General features: G+C 44.3%; 1 protein-coding gene across 1 annotated transcript in view; it reads left to right on the top strand.

Annotated features, from left to right (window-relative positions):
* LOC149429919 (uncharacterized) overlaps positions 1-12,024 on the top strand; it is a 95,873-nt gene that overhangs the window by 31,246 nt on the left and 52,603 nt on the right. Inside the window, 2 exon segments of the mRNA XM_089666365.1 lie at positions 3,371-4,514; positions 5,730-5,820. Of these exon segments, the coding sequence (XP_089522491.1) occupies positions 3,371-4,514; positions 5,730-5,820 (1,235 nt within the window).

The following is a 12,024-nucleotide window of genomic DNA, read 5'->3' as shown; positions in this document are numbered from 1 at the left end:
AGGCTCCAACTCCAAAGTTGCAGGCTCATGGACTCCTTCAAAGATGCCTTGACAGGATTCGGCCTCCCGTGTCTCCTGCCCACAATTGGGACCAGCAACAACCAAATGGGGTTTAAACTCAAAATCATTATCAGCTTCAGACCTGGTCATCGAACCTTCATCACTAGGGTCAGCCTAAATCTTGATGCCCCTTCTGAGTGGTGGACTAGTTGTTTCAGCTTTAACTTTGGTAGTGTCCATGGGTGTAGGTTCTGACTCTGAGCTTTCTCCTCCTGTTCTCCTAAATGAGGGAGAGGTGTTCTCTTGAAGCTGTGGCCAAAACCATTCAGGAACCATCTCTTCTCCATCACTTTCATCATCTTCCTTTGTCTGACTGTTAGATTGACATTGTCGACATGATCTAGGCCTAAGGTTGCATGGTTTGAATCGTTCAGAGTCAGGAAGTATTCGGATGGCATCTGAAATGGATATAAAGTGATTTTGGTGCCCATTTTTTGGTTGGATTTGATAAATTGGCAGCCCAGGAAGTTGCTTGAGATGATATAGGGTTGTGATCACCAGCGATTGGCCAGCTTGTGTTTCCCAGGTACTCCCAAATTTCTCAACAGCACACGATCCTCCAGCTGAAGGTCTTGTACTTTCACCTTGAGGTCAAAGTTCCTTTTGATTCTTTTGCTCCCATGTAGTTGCAGACTTGTCATAGGCTTCCTTCAAAATTTTCTGTTGTTGGTCATCGTACACCTTGTGTGAAGTCAGGGATGTGTGATCTGTGGAGGTTCTGAAAGCTAGGTCTACCGGGAGTCGAGCTTCTCTCCCAAACATTAATCTGTAGTGGGGATACCCCATGGCATTGTTAGTAGTGCTGTTGTAGGCATGACTACAGCTGCAGTATGATGTCCCCAATGCTGTTTCTTCTCTGAGGGCAAAGTTCTCATCATATTCAACAGAGTGGAACCATTCAGGTTGAGGATCTTCCTGTGGATGACATGAAGAAGTTTGGGATTTGTGGATGCCCAGCAGCTCACGTACCTTGTGCACAAGTTTGCCCTCAAAGTCCTCGCCCTGGTTAGAATGTATTGCTGCAGACTATAGAGTACAAAAAAACGTTTCCATCAGTACTTTTGCCACAGCGATATGCTTGTTAATTCTTGGTGGGGAAGGTACCAAGTTCCTCAGAGTGATGAAGGGAAAGGCGAAGGTGAGATATGCAAGGGTCAAATGAGGCGAGGAGCTCGAAAGTCACAAGAATCCATTCAGGAGAGATGGACTTCCCAATGTGAAAGAGCTTTCCATCACCTCATGAAAAGTCACATGTAAGCTCCAGTGCTGGTGTCAGGAACCATCGTGACGCATGGGTCTACAGATGCGTAGGTGTCTGCCGAGACATATAGGTAGCAGGGCACTAGGACCCAGGCGCACCCGTCGTCTGGACAGCACTAGGCAGGCACTGGGACCCAGGCTATGCCTGTCAGGTGCAGGGCGGGCTATTTAAACTAGCCCTGCACAGACACTTGTTGCCGAATGGTCTTTGTATCCTGTTACCTGTGTGTGAGTACTTCTGATCTGGATTGTTTTGACCTTGTTGCCTTCTCCCGTCCTGACCCCTTGGCTTGCCTGACTCTGCTCCTGGATGTTCCCGTTTAGATCTGACCTCCTGGTATTGACCCTGCGTGTGACCCGACTATCCTTTGCCTACCGTTGTGTACCTTACCGATCCACTAGTTACCGACCCGGCCTGCACGACTCTGATTTCGCTCATCCATCCACCCACCCCGCAGGGATCACTAGGCTCCCTTACATCAGACTCCTAGCTCTCTGGAGCCCCTGTCAGACTCCTCTACCCCTGTTGGAGATACCTGGTAATTGCGACCTGGTACCGGAGCGCTCCAAGTCCATCCCCACCATCAGGGGCCCTGGTGAACAAGTGCTCCAATGCTTAGACTCCGCACTCTGGGGAGGCTCTACCAGGGGACTGACAGAGGTGCTGTCAGGTGGTCCGTTACAGCTGGCATACACGGATCCTACCAAACTATATGAGCTCCATGTGGATGCCATTTGAGAGGGGCTGGGTGGGATCCTATACCAAGAGCAAGATGGGAGATTATGTCCCAAAGCTTACGTAAGCCAAAGTCTTACTCCCTCTGAGAAAAATTATCTGGGGCATAAGTTGGAGTTCTTGCCCTTAAGTGGACTGTCCTTGACAAATTGACGGATTATCTGTATGGGGCCTTCTTCAAAGTTAGGACAGACAATACTCCCCTAACTTATCTTCTGACAACAGCCAAGGTAGATGCCATTGGATATGGTTGATTAGCCGCTTTTGTAGGTATTTCAATTCAGTTTGAAATAGCAGGAACCGAGATGCTGGCACTTTATTTTGAAGACCACATAATCGTGATACAGGTTCAAAAAGTTGGACTCCTGTGACGTCTGAGGGAGTCCATGATTTGTGCCAAGGCATTGATCTTTGGCACAAAGGAGCTGTTGGAGGCCATTGAAGTCACCCCATCGGGAGTGCCCAAGTGCTACTGTGACCTGTTTTAAGGTTAGGTCAAACTCACCATGACTCCTTCAGAAGCATCAGAGCTGTGACGGTCGGCTGCTGTGTTCAGTTTCCCGAGGCTTCCACCCACACATCTCCTCTGAAGCTGCATGGACTGGAGTGTGGGCGGGCACAGGGAGGAGGCAGAGCAGATCCAGCCTCTCTCCTCTCTTCTCCTATTGGTGCGGAGGATGGAGGGAGGGGCTGAGCTGCTGGGTAGTCATAAGAACAGCAGCTGGAACACAGAGGGGGTGGGAGGGAGGCGAGAGAAAACCATTCTGTGCATTGGTGGAGGCGGTGAGCAGCACCGGGACTAGGGGTGTGTGGGAGGGCCAGCGGTGGTTGTGGTGACAGGCAGCGATCTCCTGTATGGGTTTCAGCTGCTTCATTAAAAGCCATACATGAGATTGGTTTTCTTTCTGCCCCACCCCCCTCCCACTGCCACTGTTCCTGTACTTCCCGCCGCTGTGTTCTTCTCACTGCCCAACCCAAATTTTGAGGGCTGCAGCCAGGGATGGATGACAACTCTCCTCTTGGGGGGGTTCAGACCCCCCTGCCCCCCCCCCCTTATCTATGCTCCTGTATTCCTAACTGGGATAATGACAATACTGATCCTAGCTCCCACCTCTGGCTTCATCTAACCAGATTCTTGGTTTTGAGGAACCTAAAGAAATGACCTGGTAGGAGATCAGATGAGCCATTTCCTAGTTCCCTTGAGGGTGGAATTGCAAGCTCTTCAGAGACCAAGCTGCCTGATGTGGGTGGAGTCCTGGTTTGGGGGAACCAATCAGCTCCTGCCTAGTAATCCTCTTTGTCTTTGTATTTTAGTCCAGGGCCGGGAGATGAGGAAAACCTCCGAGGATTGTCTCACTTTGTCTCCAGACTGGAAAGTAGAAGATGAGGACATCACACAGTATAGTCCAGGAGAAAACCCGGCTCCCTCCAATGTCCATCCGGCACCACCCAGTGTAGATGGACCATCGGATTCCTCGTATCCTGAGGAACCTCAGACTGTGCGGGACGAGGCCAGCCTTCCAACAGAGAAGAGGTTCTCCTGTACTGAGTGCGGGAAGGGTTTCCATTTTAAATTCAATCTTGATGAGCATAAAAGATCTCACACAGGTGAGAAGCCACATTCCTGCCCTAAGTGCGGGAAATGTTTTTCAAATGCATCCAATTTCTACAGACATCAGAAGTCTCACACAGATGGGAAACCGCTTTGCTGTCCTGAATGCGGGAAATCTTTTTCAGGGAAGTCCTCTCTTCGCAAGCATCAGAGATTGCACATGAGGGGGATGCCGTATTCCTGTTCTGAGTGTGGGAAATGTTTTTCACAGAAGTCTGCTTTTTACAGACATCAGAAATTGCACACGGTGGAAAAGTTGTATCCCTGTCCTGAGTGCGGTAATTGTTTTTCGCGGAAGTCCAATCTTTACAAACATCAAAGGTCTCACACGGGGGAGAAGCCGTATTCCTGTACTGTGTGCGGGAAATGTTTTACACAGAAATCCCATCTTTACAGACATCAGAGCTCTCACCCAGGGGAGAAGCCGTATTCCTGTTCTGAGTGTGGGAAATGTTTTTCACAGAAGTCCGCTTTTTATGAGCATCAGAGATTGCACACGGTGGAAAAGGTGTATCCCTGTCCTGAGTGCGGAAATTGTTTTTCGCGTAAGTCCAATCTTTACAGACATCAAAGGTCCCACACAGGGGAGAAGCCGTATTCTTGTCCTGAGTGTGGGAAATGTTTTACGCAGAAATCCCATCTTTACACTCATCAGAGCTCTCACACGGGGGAGAAGCCGTATTCCTGTCCTGTGTGCGGAAAATGTTTTTCACAGAAGTCCACTCTTTACAGACATCAGAGATCTCACAGGGGGGAGAAGCCACTTTCCTGTCCTGAGTGAGGGAAATGTTCCTCACTGAAGTCCTATCTTCCTGTACATCAGTGGTCCCACGCAAACCTTGAGATGTATTAGTGCCTTGAGTGCGGGAAATGTCTTCTAGATGAATGTTGCTGGACATCCCAGCTCTCATGTGGGGAAGAAGCACACCCTGATATACACCTCAGATCTACTCCATGGCTGATCTTCATCATGGAAGAAACAGTTCATAAGGAGATCAGAGGTCACCAAAGACATGGATGAAGTGTGGGACTGGGTCGGCCATTGATAGCAGGAGAAGAATAAAAACGGAGTTATCACTTTTCATTGGCTGACTATTCTACCTGACTGAAGTTTTGGCAAAAGTCCACTAGATGGAGCTAATGATCATAGGAAATCACTGTGTTAATTAAAATAGAGCCAGAATTTGTAACATTTGGGCAAATGCTTGTCACATTCCTCTAGCAAACTTTTTGTGAGCAGACCCCTTCATCAGGCATGGTTTCATATGAAAGAATTGAGATCATACTCCTGCACTTATTAGTACAGTAGACATTGAAGTCCATATGTTAATGAGCCAACAGTATGAAACCAACCATTGCTTTAAAATATATAAAATACAGCATTTGGCCTTTAGATGGCGCTAGGTACTATTGAAACTAGTGCCATCTAGTGGCTAAATATATTATTTTAGATTTTACATTACATCAATGTCACACGTTTGACCAGCACAGCAACTAGCCTAATATTTAGTTGTTTTTTTTTTTGTTTGTTTTTTTTTAAACTCCATTTACACAGAAGGAATTTACACTTTTACTGGGCCAATTGCTATGCAAATCTTTTATGAAGAGACCCCTAAACATCAGGAGATGGTTTATATAAAGACTGGAAGTATGTAGCGGCTAAATGACTAGACCTCCTAGCAATGTTATTACCAGACTGCAGATAGGGGGAGCTCTAATGTTTATAGTCTGACCACAGGAGTGCGATTCCATTTAGCCAGAGCTGCTTTTTCATTATTTTTGCACACAGATTAAAATGCATGTTTTGGGCCTGAGGATTAGGTAAAAACACATTTTCCTGACAGCAGAGGCCCTGGAGGATAAAATGGTGGTAATTGTTAAGGTGTTCCTCGTACACGAATTTCACGGGGTATCTGGGTTGATTTTCTGCCTGTGAGCAGGGTGGAATTAGCTAGTTAGGTGCTGCCCCAGACAGGAGGGTTAGGGTTAACCTAGTTCCTGGGTTTTTGGCTTTTGCAGGATTTTTAGGTCCAACCCACTGCTCCTGTGAATATAAAATAGGACAGTGGTTCGTAGCTCGTGGCCCTACCTCTTGGAGAATCAGAGTCCTGCTGGTCCGTCAGCCACGAAGCCACCAAGGAAGTCGAAGGATGTGAGAGTCACGACACCTGGAGGTCCTCCTTGAAAATGGCAACCACTGGAACCTGCCACCCATGGATCCTGTTATACATGGACTTAACCTTTGCAGGTATGCCAGGGCAGCACATGTCCTGAAGTCAGGATTAGGGACTTAGGGAAAGAGTGTCATGTTGGACTCTGTATTTTTGCATTTTATACAGTAAAGTGTTGAAACTTTGCCTTTTGCCTGGTCTGAAGTTATTTGAAGGAGTGCAGTGCAAGTAACCGGCACAATTCTACATTTATTATACAGCTTGGGTCACCAGCACATTATTATTATACAGGATTTCCATAGCGCCAACAGTTTGCTCAGCGCTTTACAATATAATGGGGCGGTACAATTACAATACATTTCAGTACAGAAGGAATAGGAGGGCCCGGCTCACGGAGCTTACAATCTAAAGGAAGGGGGAGGTGATACAAAAGTTGATAGCTGCGGGGGATGATCTGGTGGAGGAAATTCAAGTACAGTTCTTAGGTGGAGGTGGGGTAGGCTTCCCTGAATAAGTGAGTTATCAAAGATCGCCTAAAGGCAGACAGGGTGAGGGCTGGCCGGACCTACTGTGGTAGGGAGTTCCAGAGGATGGTAGAGGCTCTGGAGGTGAGCATGGGAGGAGGTGATGAGGGAGCTAGAGAGGAAGATATCTTGGGAGGAGCGGAGTGGGCGATTTGGGCGGAATCTGTGGATGAGGTTGGTGATGTAGCTAGGGGCAGTGTTGTGGATGGACTTGTTTGCTGTGGTTAGCATTTTGAATTTTATATGTTGGGTTAGTGGAAGCCAATGAAGGGACTAGGGCAGCAGTTGCTGATTGGTTGGTAAGGTATATGAGTCTATGGGGTATGAAAGATCAGCTCCGGGAGAGACATTCTAGTGCAAGCTTAGGGGAAAAGGATGGTCTATAGTCAGTGATGCAGCCTGTCAATAGCACATGCCTGTTATAGGTGGAAGCTAGGGAGATGTTGCCGGTACTCCCTACACCCTAGCAATGGGATCAAATCTGCATCACAGAGGTCCCCATCCTGTATGGAGGTTCAAGAGTTAAAGTCAAGTGCATGTTGGATTCTGCGCTATGTGCATAGTGGGGCCGACTCTGTTACCACAATGGTGGTGGAAAACGCTGGACAGGTGGCTGTGGTCAGTGTTCAGCACGGCCCTCCTAATTGCAACTATAGGGGAAACACGGGCACCCTAGAGTAACTGGAGAACAGTTGTGCAAATACACATGGTGTACATTCATCTCTGTTGTCAGAGGCCTGCCTTAACCACTTCAGCCTCGGAAGGTTTCCCCCCCCCCCCCCTTCCTGACCAGGCCATTTTTTAATATTTGGCACTACACTATTTCAAATGGCAACTACGTGGTCATGCAACACTGTACCAAACAAAATATGTGTCCCTTTTTTTACACAAATAGTATTTTTTTAGTTTTTTGGTGGTATTTCATCACCACTGGGGTTTTCTATTTTTTTGTGATGTAAATGAAAGAAGACCAAAAATTCTGAAAAAAAAAAAATTTCTACTTTCTGTTAAATATCCAATAAACTCAAATTTAGTACCAAATTCAGGCCAGTATGTATTCTGCTACATGTCCTAAAGGTTAAAAAAAAAAAAAAGAATAAGTGTATAGTAATTGGTTTGCGGGAAAGTTATAGCGTCTACAAACTATATATATTGGAATATACGCAATTTTTTCTTTCTGACTGCCTATCACATTTCTTGAAGTGCTAAAATGTCAGGGCAGTACAAAAAAAACCCAAATGACCCCTTTTTGGAAAGTAGACACCTCAAGAAATTTGCTGATAGGCATGTTGGGTCCATGGAAGATTTTATTTTTTGCCACATATTTTTGGAAAATGACTTTTTTTTTTTTACACAAAGCTGTCACTTAAATTATATATTGCTCACACTTGCCATGGATATATGTGGAATAACCCCCCAAAAATGCATTCTGCTACTTCTCCCAAGTATGGGGATATGACATGTGAGAGACTTTTTGGCAGCCTAGCCACATACAGGACCTCAAAATCCAATGACCACCTTCAGGCTTTGAAAGGGCATATTTTCTCACTTCCTGACTACCTCACAATTTTGGAGGCCCTAAAATTCCAGGACAGTACAACCCCCCCATGACCCCTTTTAGGAAAGTAGACACCCCAAGGAATTTGACAAGAGGCATGGTGAGTATTTTTCAGATATCATTTTCTGTCACAAGGTTTTGAAAATGAAAAAAATACATTTTCGTTTTCTTTTTCTAAAAACTTGTGGCAACAAATGGGATCTGCTCACCATGCCCCGTAGCAAATACAATTGGGGTGTCTATTTTCCAAAAAGGAATAGTTTGGGGGTGTGCATTTCAGGGCCAACATTACAAGCTTGTGCCAGACATCAACCACTTGAACAAGCCTTTTGTGACACTTTTTGTTTCCATGAATAATAGAAAATTACTTAAAACCCCCAAACATTATATAATTTTTTTAAAGCAGAGGCCCTAAAGAATAAAATGGTGAGTGTTGCAATTTTTTTACGACACACAGTATTTGTGCAGCAATTTTTCAAATGCAAATTTTGTGGAAAAAATACACTTTTTGAATTTTAATACACAAAAACACAATGTATTGCCCAATTGTGGATAAAATATTAAAGATGATGTTATTCCAAGTAAATAGATACCAAAACATGACATGCTTTAAAATGGTGCATGCCTGTGCAACAGCAACAAACGACGTACATTTTTTATAACCAACCATATCCACGCCTTAAAAGCCTTTACAGGTTACCACTTTAAGACTGATTTGATTAAATCCTATGAGAAAGTGAAAGGGGTTTCTGAGGGAATCTGTTGAGTCAGAAAGACATAAAAGTGGATAACCAGCATATCATAGGTAAATACTCATATCAATCGGCAGATTTCCAACATCATAAAGAAATATTGGAACATTTTGCATGAGGACAAATATCTATCACAGATCCTATCTAAAGATCCCAAGGTAACCTACAGACGGGGTAGGAATTTGAGAGACATGTTAGTACATCTAGAAAAAACTTCCATAACATCAATGAAACACACTTGGCTGCCTGAGAAACCAAAAGGTAGTTTCAGGCGCGGTCACTGTAAGGCCTGTTCATTCTTGAGTAACACCAAGGAGTTTGTTAACCTTAAAAATGGGGAGATCATTAAAATAAGAAATTTCTATAATTGCAGCACAGAGGGGGTGATTTATGCTTTAAAATGTCCATGCCCCCTAATATATGTAGGAAAAACAATTTGCCCCTTTAGGAGACGAGTTCTTGAACATGTGAACAACATTGCTCGAAACAAGGATAGACCGGTAGCAAGACATGTGATACTAAAACAAGATGGCAAGGCTGACATCTTAGACCAGCAATGGGCAAACTACGGCCCGGCGGACCTTTTAATCCGGCCTGCGGAGCTAGGCTCCCGGTAGGCTCCTCTCACAGTCCGCCCTGAAGACCGGTGTAGCATGAAAATCTGTCTCCTATGAGGATCTGTCCCCCTCGACGTATCTGCGCATGTGCCGGAGATCGCCAATCGGCTGCTAATGCCTGAAACTGGCACATGCGCAGATACGTCGAGGGGGACAGATCCTCATAGGAGACAGATTTTCATACTACACCAGAACGGCGCGGGAACACGGCGAGAGGAACGCGCGGAGCAAAGGTAAGTGAATTGACACGGGGGACTTAATATGGGGGATGAATTAATATGGGGAATGAATTACTATAGGGGGGATGAATTACTATATGGGGGATGAATTACTATAGGGGGGATGAATTACTATATGGGGGATGAATTACTATAGGGGGGATGAATTACTATATGGGGGATGAATTACTATGGGGGATGAATTACTATATGGGGGATGAATTACTATGGGGGATGAATTACTATATGGGGGATGAATTACAATGGGGGATGAATTACTATATGGGGGATGAATTACTATGGGGGATGAATTACTATATGGGGGATGAATTACTATGGGGGATGAATTACTATATGGGGGATGAATTACTATATGGGGGATGAATTACTATGGGGGATGTATTACTATGGGGGATGAATTACTATATGGGGGATGAATTACTATGGGGGATGAATTACTATATGGGGGATGAATTACTATGGGGGATGAATTACTATATGGGGGATGAATTACTATATGGGGGATGAATTACTATGGGGGATGAATTACTATATGGGGGATGAATTACTATGGGGGATGAATTACTATATGGGGGATGAATTACTATGGGGGGTGAATTACTATGGGGGGATGAATTACTATATGGGGGATGAATTACTATATGGGGGATGAATTACTATGGGGGATGAATTACTATATGGGGGATTAATTACTATGGGGGATGAATTACTATATGGGGGATTAATTACTATGCTTACTATGGGGGAATATTACTATACTTACTATGGATGACACATACACATCATTCATCTACTCTTGGTCCGGCCCCCGGGTCCAATATATGAACCCATTGCGGCCCTCAAGTCAAAAAGTTTACCCACCCCTGTCTTAGACGTTTGAATTATTGTCAAATATGATCTGGGTCCTAGAAAAGGAGACTTAGATAAATGTCATTTGAAACTTGAAGCAAAATGAATCTTCCGTTTAGGCTCGAGGACACCTTATGGTATAAATGAAGGGTTTACCTTCGTTCCTTTTGTGTACGATTAGGGATTGTGTGCTTTTTGTTCGATTTTGCTCCATGAATGCTATGTAATGGTATGAACTGTAATTTTGGTCCTTAACCACTTCCCGACCGGCCGTTGCATATAAACGGCCGGACGGTGGCACTGCAGGGTCGGGTGGCCGTTTATAAACGGCCTCCCCGCACCCTGCTTGTGCGCGCTCCCTGGAAGCGCGCAGCACCGCGATCCGGTGCCCGCTGTGTCCTCCGGACACAGTGAAACACCGATCGTCGGACGGGACCTCTGTACAAGGTCCCGATCATGTGATCACTGATTGGCCAATCAGTGATCACATGCAAAGTAGTAAGCAAGATGTCACTTGTGACATCATTGCTTACTACGTGTGAAATCTGTGAATGATCACAGAGGTCACATGGTACAAGGCTATTCACAACAGCCTTGTACCATGTGACAAGCTGTGACCAATATCAGCTCACTCAGTACTTCTCAATGAGTGCAAGAATGCAGACAGAGAGAAGGAGAAATGATTGCTTTTACATCCTATATGGGTGTAAAAGCAATCAGTGTAAAAAAAAAAAAAAATCTTCATCACCACCCACAAGTAGTACAGTGTCACCATGGTGACACTGTACTGCTAGGGTGACAGTATGTAAAAATAAAAAATAATATAAAAAAATAAAATAAAAATGTAAAAAAAAATGTTTAAAAATTATAATTTTTAGTTATAAACTAATTTGGATTTTTTTTTTTTACTAAAAAGATAACGGAATAAATTTTGGCTAAGATTTATGATGAAATATTATTTATTTGCTAAATTTTATAAAAAAAATACTTTTTTTCAAAATTTTCTGGACATTTAATTTACATGGCAAAAAAAAATACAAATCCCAGTGGTGAATAAATACCACCAAAATAAAGCTTTATCTGTCTCAAAAAAATGGTAAAAAATTCATTTGGGTACAGTGTTGCATGACCGCGCAATTGTCATTCAAAGTGTGATAGAAAGCGGAAAATTGCGGAAAATTGCCCTGGTCAGGAAGGGGGTAAAAGTGTCCGGACAGGAAATGGTTAATTAGTGCGCCATTAACAGTGTTTGAGAGCACCAGCAGTATCTATTGTGTTGTGGCCTGACGTTCTGTTTTTTGTCCACAAGATGGCGTCTGAGGTACTGAGCATGTGCAGTTCTTTTTGTCCACAAGATGGTGTCTGTTGAGGAACTGAGCATGTGCGGGGGCCATTTCGATGGTCATATCTATATGTAGAGGTGAAATAAACGATAGGTACCATTTTGCCACCATGTGCAACTAAGCACAACTTCCAGCCACTATGTGACCTATTTTAATTCTTTATATTCCTGACGAAGCTCTGTTTTCTGGAGCGAAACATTTAGAGTTTCTTTGGGTCTTTCTTTGGGAGCACTTCTTGAATGCACATGGTATTCGCTCCTCTCCCCCCTTTTTTTGTAGAGGTCTGTAGTGCATTTTACAGTG

The sequence above is a fragment of the Staurois parvus genome, unplaced genomic scaffold (genome assembly GCF_062004578.1).
Source record: "Staurois parvus isolate SC_StPar_1 unplaced genomic scaffold, SC_StPar_1.0 ptg002686l, whole genome shotgun sequence".
NCBI lineage: Eukaryota > Metazoa > Chordata > Amphibia > Anura > Ranidae > Staurois > Staurois parvus.
The sequence above is the reverse complement of the archived record's forward strand: the minus strand, read 5'-3'. Positions and strand labels throughout refer to the sequence as shown.